The 11958-nt window shown below is 41.2% G+C and overlaps 2 protein-coding genes across 2 annotated transcripts in view; one reads left to right on the top strand and one right to left on the bottom strand.

Annotated features, from left to right (window-relative positions):
- eml5 (EMAP like 5) overlaps positions 1 to 8136 on the top strand; it is a 42475-nt gene extending 34339 nt beyond the window's left edge. The window contains exons 28-43 of the mRNA XM_046063139.1: positions 1726 to 1734; positions 2314 to 2392; positions 2698 to 2827; positions 3532 to 3630; positions 4060 to 4080; positions 4476 to 4649; positions 4728 to 4936; positions 5164 to 5321; positions 5540 to 5654; positions 5743 to 5931; positions 6098 to 6270; positions 6541 to 6703; positions 6787 to 6890; positions 6992 to 7145; positions 7631 to 7731; positions 7823 to 8136. Coding sequence (XP_045919095.1) covers positions 1726 to 1734; positions 2314 to 2392; positions 2698 to 2827; positions 3532 to 3630; positions 4060 to 4080; positions 4476 to 4649; positions 4728 to 4936; positions 5164 to 5321; positions 5540 to 5654; positions 5743 to 5931; positions 6098 to 6270; positions 6541 to 6703; positions 6787 to 6890; positions 6992 to 7145; positions 7631 to 7731; positions 7823 to 7859 — 1915 coding nt within the window. The 3' untranslated portion in view covers positions 7860 to 8136. The remainder of the gene's footprint in view (positions 1 to 1725; positions 1735 to 2313; positions 2393 to 2697; positions 2828 to 3531; positions 3631 to 4059; positions 4081 to 4475; positions 4650 to 4727; positions 4937 to 5163; positions 5322 to 5539; positions 5655 to 5742; positions 5932 to 6097; positions 6271 to 6540; positions 6704 to 6786; positions 6891 to 6991; positions 7146 to 7630; positions 7732 to 7822) is intronic.
- A 1486-nt stretch (positions 8137 to 9622) lies between these two features.
- Positions 9623 to 11923, bottom strand: isca2 (iron-sulfur cluster assembly 2). The gene is made up of 4 exons (XM_046063112.1): positions 11771 to 11923; positions 11356 to 11533; positions 10541 to 10656; positions 9623 to 10417 (listed from the first exon to the last, which is right to left on the bottom strand). The coding sequence occupies exons 1-4, from the start codon at positions 11830 to 11832 to the stop codon at positions 10243 to 10245; spliced, it is 531 nt and encodes a 176-aa protein (XP_045919068.1). The 5' UTR covers positions 11833 to 11923; the 3' UTR covers positions 9623 to 10242.
- Positions 11924 to 11958: the final 35 nt, after the last annotated feature.

Below are 11958 nucleotides of genomic sequence, written 5' to 3'. Positions count from 1 at the left end.
CATCAGTCTTTTTCTTATCTGGTTTGAATGTCTCATTCCTTACTGTTAGGCTTATGTTTAAGGTTCATGCAAATGTTATGTTAATTTCTGTGTTTTAATGTCACGTGTTAAACTATTGTTGTCCCTCTCCCCCAGGGGAAGTATGCAAAGTTCAAACGCTATGTGGCCCACAGCACACATGTTACCAATGTGCGATGGACCCATGATGACAGCCTCCTGGTTACGGTTGGTGGGGGCGACACGTGCCTCATGATCTGGGCCCATGAGCCCGAGGGCCACCGGGAATTCAAACAGTGTGACAGCGAGGAGTCGGACATCGAGAGTGAGGATGATGGAGGTGAAAGATTTGTATCTTTTCAGGTTTTTTATTCATCGAATGTTTCCATTGCTAAAGCGAAATCTGTGAATTTTCTTTCCTTTACAAGGTTATGACAGTGATGTGACGAGGGAGAACGAGATCAACTACACCATCAAGGCCTTATCGACCAACATGCGACCCATGACGGGTGTGAAACCACACCTGCAGCTGAAAGAACCCTCTGTAGACGAAAGGTATTGCTCTGCTGATGCTCAGAAGGATGCCCCATGAGCAGTCACAAAATAACGTTTAGGAATGTCTGCTTGTCATAGAACAAAAAATGAGGCTTCGGTGTCCAGATGAAGCCAAGTCTGCCTTCTTCAGTCAACATCTTTTCTTTTCCTGCCTGAAAATCCTGCCCTGCCCCTGCCCTTTTGAAATAACTCAGCCTTTTCTGCTCTTCTTCTTTCCTTTAATGGCTGTCCATCTGTCATTATCCTGCTTCGCTCTTTAATGCAACTCGAAGACAAGGGGTGGTCAGGTAAGCTTTGGTGTTCATGTATGTTCATTTTGGACAAAAGGTTAAGCTGTTGGCATGGTTGTAATATTTTTAATTACAGAGAAAAGGTAAACAGCCTCTCTGACTAAACTGTGTTGTTTTAATCTGTGGGCTACATTAGGGAGAATGTATCACATGGTCACCCTGTCGCCTTCATAAAGAGCAAACTATACAAACTATACAAATAAAATGAAGGCATACGATACGAGACGATAGGATCAAGAAGTGCCTTTCACTCTTGATAGTCATCTCATGAAGTTTTGTTTTTCTTCATACAGAAATTATTTTGGGTGCTAATTATCTTGCTAATGAGCTGATTTTCTGAACGCCAATTCAATTAGAGCTTGAATTTAATTTACTTTTGTGTCAAATAGTCAGCAGAACAAATCTGAATGGGTTGCACAAGAAGTGTTATTAATAGTCGGTGACTTGGAAATGGAATGATTAAAGTGGATTAACTTCACACATCAAAACCAGAAGGATTATTAGAAACATACACATTTCACGATACAAGTCTTTTTAATGGAAATATTGTTTTTGTAGGTGGTCTTAAACAGTTAATTATCAAACTTCCCATCATCATAATCCATCTCTAAGTGGGTCCCAGGCTTTGGGTGCATCAGGTTTACTGATTTCCAGATTAGTTTCTCTGACAAAGATGCAAGCATCCACCCAGCATCTTTCGGGCCGCAGTTGTCATGGAAATGGACTTTAGTTGTCATGGTTACACAATGCCCTGACTCCTGTATTTTATGTCCTCAGCGGCTGAGGTGTTGTGTTTTGTGTGTATGTGTGCCTGGGCATTAGTGAACGCTGTGAGAAACCTTTTCTAATTATTACTTTCTTCTTTGTAATTGCTGCCCCGAAGAGGGTCAAGGTAAGCCACCTACTTTCTGCTTCTTTTATTACTTTGTAGAGCACATACACAGGTTTTGGCCTCGTTTCAATATTTGTAGATTAAATATGAAGCGAGTGGTCTCCTGGTGTCCGTCTTTTAGACTCCATACAGTCTTTGCAGTTTATTTAATAGTTTCATACAATTGAGTTTTAAATATGCACTTTAAAAGTCTTTCAAATTAATCAGAGAAAACTGTTTAGCTGATTTAATGAGTGAAAAGGACTTTTAAATTCACTGTCTGGTTGTATTTCAAACAGAATACAGAGAACTGCATTTTTCAGCCACAAATCCAGACATACATTATATTTAATTAGTGATGTCTCTGATGAAATCTCATCCTTTCATTGCTTTGCTGGTAATACGAACTCTGTAGTGTACACACATGGATTTTCCTTTCTGTTGAGATAACACATTTCAGCAGATATTCATGACCTTTTTCTATGCAACAGTCAGAATAGTAAACAGTGTAATATAATCATTATTGTCATCATCATGTCATTATCATCAGCATGATAAGCAGCTCTGCGGCAGCCCTCTTATCCCAGCTGTCTGTTTCAGGCCTCCTGTCAGCAGGGCGCTGCCACAGCCGGAGAAGCTGCAGACCAACAATGTTGGCAAAAAGAAGAGACCCATTGAGGTAAGAAGGGCCACACATCCTTACCAAAACACGGCAAACTGATAGATGTAAAGAGATGAATAACCTTATGTAAACAGAAGGAGTCTCTGTCAGCGCAGCAAAAGATTCAAAATGCCAGTTTCTACTGTGATTATTTCAGCTGAAGAAGCTGTGTGCTCGTATTCTGTCCAGAAAGATCCTCTGGGGAGGATGCTGTAATCGAATAACGACGTGCTACTTCAGCCGGCAGCTGGCTCTGAACATCTTAGTTGTCATGGCGTTGACCTTTTTGACTTTCTGCCGTTCTTTTTCTGACTCTCCCGCAGGACCTGGGGTTGGAGCTGGTGTTTGGTTACCGTGGCAATGACTGCCGTAATAACGTGCACTACCTGAACGAGGGGGCAGACATCATCTACCACACGGCCTCAGTCGGCATTGTGCTCAACTTGACAACCTGTAAGTGTTGAGATTATTTCTTAGGTGTCTTAAGTGATGTAACAGGGAAAGATTAGACAGGTCTAGCTTAGAGTAATTTAGCTGACCCATAAGTGTTTGACATTATTGCTTTAGGTATTTCTCACACGTACTTGTCCTCATCAGGAAGACAACAATAGACTGATTAGGTAGAGACAGTAGCTCAGATGTCAGGCTAGCAGATATCAGTGTTCTCTGGGAATCTTACAAGGTTGAGCTCTACAAGAATGTTTACAAGAACTCACAGATTAGAGTACAACTCTTGGATAGTGAGAGATTCCAATATGATGAAGCATTGGAGCCTAAACATCAGATAGATTAGTTGTTCTAGGTGAAAGGTGACCTAATAGAGAAACCTACAGGCACTAGGGGGAAGACAGAAACATAAAAGGGACCACAAGATGTTATCCTTCAGATTTGGTGTTGGCATTTGATGTGTTCACATGTTGTATGCTGGCACTGTATCTCCTCGGCCGGGCTCAATAAACCATGCTATGTTAAGTCTTCATCAGTCTCCGAAACTTCTTCATACTTGAACCAATCATTTCAACAGTAAGCAGACAGAGCACAGTCTAGCAGATACTCAGAGACAGTGTTACTGTTTACTACCTGAAAAGCAAATGTAACATGTATGTGTTTCATCTTGTGTGTGTATGTGTGTGTGGGTTGGGTGTGTTTTCTTACAGCCTGCCAAAGTTTCTATGTAGAACACAGTGACGACATTCTGTGCCTGACAATCAATCAACATCCCAAATTCCCCAACGTGGTGGCAACTGGCCAAGTAGGTATGTTTGGGAGAAGTTGACCTCCTGTGTCACCAGCCGTCTCATTTTTCTTCCCTGTATCCTGTGTTGTGCATTGTATAGGCAGGTGGATTATTGTACATGACATGTCATTCTCTTCCTACGAGCCCATCTGAACTATAAAGCAACTAATGACCCCGTTTAAGGAATAGTTGTGGGATTGTCATATATGCGGCACATCTCACAGACAGACACACGTAAACAAAGCAATTGAATGACAGAGGATTTGTGATAGCAAAATATAATTATATTTAATGTAATTGTACTTAATTTTCTGTAAATTACCTTAATATTTTGAAAGTAAAAGGTTTTGTCAATAGCAGATACTACTATTGCTCAGAAAGTTAAAAAAAAACCAATAATAATAATATTGTTGTCTCCGTCAATCAATCAGACTTTCCTTCTTTTCAGGTGATACTGGTGACATGTCGGGTAAGTACATTTTACAATGATTCTTTATGTAAGGCAGGAAACATGGTGTTAATAACTATTGAAAGGAAATCTGTGTTGTTTCATCCATAGACTGCAACTTATTATATTCTTTACGTTTCTGCCATCTAGTGGCCACTTGATTGGCGTTTTTTACCTCATGCAAACCTATGAAAGCATATGTCTAAACTCTAGCCTGTACCTTTTTAGTTTTGGGGTTTTGTTCAATTTGAGTATGGCATTTTTAGAAACCCAATAAACAAAGAAACTCAATAATAATAATTAACTACCTTTGCTAAGGTTTTACACATGACACGAGTCGGACGAGAGAAAGAAAGAAGTGCATTGATAGTAGATAGATTTAAACAAAAATTCTCTTTTCCTTCTCTGTCCCTCAGCAACGTCTCCATCTATCCATGTGTGGGATGCCATGACCAAGCAGACACTGTCAGTGTTACGTTGTTTCCACTCTGGTGGGGTTTGCTCTGTCAGCTTTAGTGCCACAGGAAAACTCCTGCTGTCTGTGGGCCTGGACCCTGAACACACCGTCACCATCTGGAAGTGGCAGGAAGGTAAAACGAAATACTCTTCTCTTAAACTTTGACCTTTGGGCATTAGAAAATTCATTGCACTCTTTCGTTGTTTTTCAGGTGCCAAGGTGGCCAGCCGGATAGGTCACACCCAGCGGATCTTTGTGGCTGAATTTCGGCCGGACTCTGACACACACTTTGTGTCTGTGGGGATCAAGCATGTGCGTTTCTGGACTTTGGCTGGTCGAGCTTTGCTCAGCAAGAAAGGTGTGCTGAGTTCAATAGAGGATGCCCGGATGCAGACCATGCTGTCTGTAGCATTTGGAGCTGTAAGTGAATTCCAACCAATATATTTTACGGTGTCTATTTCAAACACCAGTTTTATGAAATCTTAAAATCGTTGCTTGTTGTTATGTTTTACATCATAATTTGACTCTGCTAATACTTATAGCTCATCAGATCCCATACTGTCTGCTTAAATGTGCTGTGAATTGTTCTTGCATTGCTCGCTCTGCTCTTAGGCCACTAGATTAGTGCAGATTTGTTTTCTTTTCAGAATAACTTGACATTTACAGGTACCATAAGTGGGGATGTGTGTGTGTGGAAGGAACACATTCTAGTAAGAATTGTGGCCAAAGCTCATACGGGCCCTGTGTTCACCATGTACACCACACTGAGAGACGGCCTCATCGTCACCGGAGGCAAGGAAAGACCGTAAGTGCTGCCCCGTTGCCTTTCTTCACTATATTACATGCGTGGTGGTTTTAGTGGTATCATATATTATCTTGATAACAGATAAGTGAAAACATCCCTTTAATTTTGTGATTTATCGATATTTGCAATAAGTCTAAATACATATCAGAGGAAAATACATACATTTTATTTAAAGCTGTGAATTTCATTAGCTGAGAGATTAAAAACTCTCTCTACAGGTCAAAGGAAGGAGGCGCGTTGAAGCTCTGGGACCAGGAGCTGAAGCGCTGCAGAGCGTTTCGATTAGAAACTGGACAGATCATAGACTGTGTTCGCTCTGTATGCAGAGGAAAGGTAGGTTCCAGATAATACTGAACTCAATAAAATTATCCAGCTAATTCTCTTTATCTCATCTGACACATTTTACTGATTGCTGCATTAGGGTAAAATCCTCGTGGGGACCAGGAATGCAGAGATCATTGAGGTAGGAGAGAAGAATGCGGCGTGCAACATCTTGGTGAACGGACACATGGACGGACCTATCTGGGGCTTGGGCACCCATCCCTCCAGAGACGTATTTCTGTCTGCGGCAGAGGACGGCACTGTTCGTCTGTGGGACATTCCAGAGAAGGTCAGCCATGTTACCTATCTATCTCAATTTTTCCCAGTAATGCTATATTTCTATCATCACTCTATCAAGACGTCCACTGTCTTTCATCAAGGGAAAGTTTGGCTTCCCTCATCCACAAAGTTATGTTAATTATGTCCTGATCTTACATGGCCTTGTGGGGATACAGAAGATGCTGAACAAGGTGAACCTGGGCCACCCAGCGCGTACCATCAGCTACAGCCCTGAGGGAGACATGGTGGCCATCGGCATGAAGAATGGAGAGTTCATCATCCTGCTGGTTGCCTCGCTCAAAATCTGGGGCAAGAAGAGGGACCGGCGCTCTCCTATCCAGGATATAAGGTAATGATGGCAGCTTATGGAACTGGAAAGTGCAAACTGTTAGGACCTATGAATCAGCCTAGTTTGAATGTATTTTCATTAATTTGTTTATTTGCGTGTTCATTTTTAGATTGAAAGATAATGAATCATCAGTGGCATCAGTTTAAACACATCAGAATTAATGTCTTTTTATTATATTTTGGAGACTGAAAAGGTTCAAAGCTACCCTACACACTACAAAGTAAATCTGACAGGAGATGTGTTTTGTGACACTGCATGTCTTTCTTACAGGTTCAGTCCAAATTCTTGTTACTTGGCCGTAGGCTCTACTGAGAGTGCTGTTGACTTCTACGACCTCACGCTCGGCCCGCAGCTGAACCGCATCAACTGCTGCAGGGACATCCCCAGCTTCGTGATGCAGATGGACTTTTCTGCCGACAGCACTTACGTCCAGGTATTGACTTTGCGGTGAGAGGGCATGTTTGTCTCAGATGCTGGCTGCCTGTATGATTGCTAACCTCCAATACCTCAAAACAGATTTCCACAGGTGCTTACAAACGACTCGTGTATGAGGTGCCGTCCGGGAAGCAGGTCACAGAGCAGTCCCATATCGACAGGATTACCTGGGCCACCTGGACAAGGTGAGAGTAGAGTGTTAAGACTAACACATGTATGTTGGAAAGGTAACGGCTGAAGAGCAGAGTCTAAGGCAAAAGTGTAATTGATCTCTCTTTGTATCCAGTGTCCTTGGGGACGAGGTCATAGGGATCTGGTCCCGCAACACAGACAAAGCCGACGTCACCTGTGCCTGTGTGTCCCACTCGGGCCTTAACATCGTCACAGGCGATGACTTTGGAATGGTAAAGCTGTTTGACTTTCCATGTCCAGAGAAGTTTGTAAGTATGATTGCATAATATCATTATTACCATTTTATTTTATTTATTATGACAGTAATATTTATACTTTTACCATTTGTATGATGATGGTAGTTTTAAGTGTGATATTTTTCTCTGCACCTTTCTGAGCCACTCTGTGTAGAGTTTGAAAATGACTGACTTTGATGCCCTGCAGTGGTGGTATTTATAAAAAGGCCATTAATGTAGTGTGTTTAAATTATTGTTTTTAATATACCTGTTACAAAACCATCACGTTTCAACTTGTGACCATTATTCCCTCATTCTTTTCACTTACTGAAAAACTAGATTTTACGTGACGGAGGTTAAATGAGGACTCCATGATGACTTAACAGTTTTAACTGGAACTGTCACATGCTCTGATATTCTTATGTGCACTGTAATATACTGTATATATGTCCGTGTTTGTTGACTGTAGTTTGAAAAGGTGCCACTTGGATGATACGTGTGTGTGTGATCTCTTTTAGGCCAAACACAAACGCTTTCTGGGGCATTCTGCACACCTGACTAATGTGCGCTTCACTAATGGAGATCGCTTCGTCGTTAGTGCTGGTGGAGATGACCGAAGGTACGACTGAGACTCCAAAAACTTTTTTTTTTACAAATGATATGACAATCAAATATTAAGCGATGCGTCAATATCTCTATGCCCTTTCTAGCCTCTTTGTATGGAGGTGCGTCCATGCCCCTCACTGAGGACCACACCTGCCTCGGAAAGTCTGGGCGTCTCCCAGCATGAGAAACGATTCTGCTTAAGGACGCATTTAAACGAGGAGGAGGAGGAGGACAGACCTGGCAGCTTGTAAATGGAGTGGCGATCTGACTTACTGCCTCAAAACTAGGTGCATGCATATGTGCAAGGCTCATTTTCATCACAGCATCAGTCTTGATTGTGAACACAGGCAGAGGGTATACAGCCCTGCTCTCACGACATTCACATCATCAATGAAAAAAATACATCTCTCTAATACAGTATGTGCATATCATTTCAGTGATGGATTATTTTTTTTAAGAATGAGCGTTATCTGTGTCCCAAATGGCAGTTTTGTCACTTGGCAGGCCTAAGAAATTGTGTTTCTGACAATGCCATTTTTTAAAAACATGTAGCAAACTGAATTAGCCTTAATCTGAGTGTTCAATTTATGAGGGTTTGGATTCTTTTTGTATTATGTTGGTTTTACTTTTTGGATCATGTAGTCGGGGCGGCTGTGGCTCAGGAGGTAGAGCGGGTTGGCTGTTAATCGGAAGGTCGGCGGTTCGATCCCTGGCTCCCTGGTTGCGTGTCGAAGTGTCCTTGGGCAAGATACTGAACCCCGATTTGCCCCTGGCGGCTATTCCGCCAGTGTATGAATGAGTGTGAATGTTAGTTTCTGTTTGAGCACTTAGGCTCAGTGTATGAATGTGTGTGACTGGTGAATGCAGATGTAGTGTAAAAGCGCTTTGAGTGGTCGAAAAGACTAGAAAGGCGCTATACAAGTACGGAGCATTTACATTTACATTTAGTCATTTGTTCTATTTTTACTGGTAATTCCAAATCCCGTGGCCTTCTCCTGAATGTAACATCCACTGTTATGTTCTGGATGTCAGCATGCCAAAGCATACTATGCACTGTACACCTGACCTGGTCACTGTGTTACCCTGACAGTTCATTTATGGTGTGTTATGTGTTGTTGATTGGTTGACGTCAAACCTCCCTTGGCAGTGTTCCCCTCATGACATGTTAAACGTGTGCATACTTGTTTGAGGACTTGTTTGTGGTTAGTGGGTGTGCATGGTTTCCTGGAAGACAATCCGTCCGAACCTAATTCCTCAGAAAAACAAAACTGCTTAAATTGATGTTTCAATGCACTGTTGCAATTCTTCTGGTCACTTTTCGGTGTGCTGCTATGATGTATTATGGTCGCATTTTCATGAATATGAATGGTGTGACAGTAAGTTCCTGTTTTGTGTAATCGGATATATTGCTTAAATGGAATGTTTTATCAGAGAGAAAATATGAAAAGTGCAAAACATTTTGTTCCTAACTACTGACTAACTACAAAAAATGTTGCTGCATATTTTGATTTACATTATACCAGTGTAAATATCATTTGTATATATTCTTTTTGTATATTTTTTGTGAGATGTTTCTTAAACTCCACTTTAATAAAAAAAAAGGCAACCATTAACTTGAGTTTTAAACTTCGAATAATATTCACTGACCAGTTGATGCTGATGAAGTTAACACTTTAACTAACCTTTAGAAAAAAAAAAAAATATATATATATATATATATATTTATATTTATATATATACACACACACACACACACACACACACTTTCTGGCTGCCCTTTCATCATTCTAATGTGATCAGGAAGCGCATCATGAGATAACAAAAAACCACCTCGCTTACATCAAGTTTTTGGACACACACCAATTTGCATATAATACATTGAAATGACTGAAGATATACACGTCTGAAATTCACTGTTTTATTTTATGTGAAACAAATAATACATCTTAGCTCTTCATAGATATGTCTATTTACATATTTTACACACAAAGGCAAATCTAAGCACTGTTGTTTGAATACATGACAAATCACAGATGACTAACATGAACAAGCGGTCAGTGAGCATTCTCCACTCATTAACTGCAAAACAGCACAATGATTAATCAATACCTCTGCCTTTCATCCCGTTCAAGTAGTTTCACACCTAAAAACAAACACCCTGTTTTTCTAGGAAAATGATTATCGGCCGGTTTCTCTGTGACACTAGGTGTAGCTATTAGTGACTGAAATTAAGAATTCAATGTATCAGAAAGTCCAATATCACATTATGCCCTGCGTTACCAGTTTATTAGGTACCTGTTTACTGTTATAGGCAATCCGTAATATAACCATATAATAAATTCTATCTTTATCTATGTCAAGTTTTTGTTGACATTGTGTCAGAAAGGTGTTGAAGAATCTCTATGGCAATTGTTTAGGCTGAAATAGTTAGAATGAATTATATTAACAAGTGTCTCTAATATTCTAATAAACTGGTAAATCAGGGTTTTAAGTAATATTGACACAGGGAAGCAGGGAAACAAGGTCATAGTTTGACAGAGAAGGAGCTGCCACAGGAGCAGCCATGATCAGCTTGAGGATTTTTGAGCACTTGGAAAGTGGAGCGGATCAGCTCCTGGGTGAAGTCCACAGTGGCTCCTTTCACATACTCCAGGCTGTCCTGATCCACGATAACGCCCACTCCTCCTTGCTCAAACAAGCTGAAAGCAGAGCAGAGTGAAGGCAGGATGGGACAGAGTTGACTGGATTAATAGACAATATGGAAAAACAATGAGGCCAGCGGGGAAGAAAGTAACTTTAAAGCTACATTTGTTGCAGGTTACCTGTCATCTTCATTCTTGTTACTAACAACAGAGAACTTGTACTGGAACCCAGAGCAGCCTCCTCCCTCTACATGTATTCTCAGGTACTCCCCGTTCCCCATGATTTCCCCTAGTCTCTGGATTAAAAGGGAGGACATGAGCATGAATACACACAAAAAAAACAGTTCAGCACATTCATTACCAAAGTGGCTGTGAGGCAATGGGATTTAACATGAAATGCTTCTGATTGATCTGATGTTAATTCTCCAATGATATGTCATATTTGAATATATTCCATGAGATGTACTCTAATCTGTGAAGTCAGTAAATTCTTGTAAACATCCTTGTAAGACTCAACCTTGCAAGATTCCCAGAGAACACCGATATCTGCTAGCCTGACGCCTGAGATACTGTCTCTACCTTATCAGTGTAACTGTTGCCTCCCTAACAAGGACACATATGAGAAATAACTAGAGCTGGAAGGTCAGTGAACACTTGTGGGGTCAGCAAATTACTGCAAGCTTGACCGGTCTTACCTTTCCCTGTTACATAAATTAAGGGCCCTAAGAAATATCTTGAATACGTAAAGTAAGACTCTGATCTGACATTATTTAGCTGCTCCACTGGCTCAGATGGAGAATTTATGAAATGTCGGACATTTTACACAGATAATAAGTCCATCCCGCGAATATACCCACACCTGCAAAACAGCTTCACTAACTCATCTGTCACTCTAGCAGCTTCATGTGTAGTTTTTAACTTTCCAGGCTTCCCAGATAGGTCTCGAAAATACAGCATGAGAAGAGTGTGATGCTTAATCATGGGTATCTGCAGACCTTCACACATGACTCAGTGAGATGTATTTTATCTTCAGCTGGACCGGACACAGCTGGCTTCTCCTGGGCTGAGGCGCTGCTGAAACGCTGAAACCCTGCTGTGTAAAGGGGCAAGGGGTTTTGAGGAGGCCGGTGTAACTGATGGCTCACATTGAGATTGCTCAGAAGAGTAGATGCCCTGCAAAACATCAACGTAACATTCAGATTAGATCGCATGACAGCAGAAGGACCTGTAACGTTACTGGCCCCAGTACTACCTAATGTTACTTAACGGGGACTTAGCATCAAAGGCTAACGTTAGCGTTCTAACGACCTAACACACCGCTTTTTTCCTCCTCAGAGAAGTTTCTTACAGGGTGATTTTAATCATGGAGATCCCTAAAGATGTGAACGATATAAAACAAATCAACGTTACCTTGCAAGGCTCAATACTTTTGACTTTGACGCAGTTATCATGGCTCGTCTCACGAATGACATTTTCCACAACAAACGTTGGCAAGTTCCGCCCCCAACCGGAGCCGAGGAACATATCGTATCCTTATTGGCTAAAATTGTTGTTTGATTTGTCCGTGCACCAATCAGGAAGCATTTATGTTTTCACCC

The sequence above is a fragment of the Micropterus dolomieu genome, linkage group LG11 (genome assembly GCF_021292245.1).
Source record: "Micropterus dolomieu isolate WLL.071019.BEF.003 ecotype Adirondacks linkage group LG11, ASM2129224v1, whole genome shotgun sequence".
Lineage (NCBI taxonomy): Eukaryota > Metazoa > Chordata > Actinopteri > Centrarchiformes > Centrarchidae > Micropterus > Micropterus dolomieu.
Note: the sequence above shows the minus strand (reverse complement) of the source record. Positions and strands in the feature narration are given on the sequence as shown.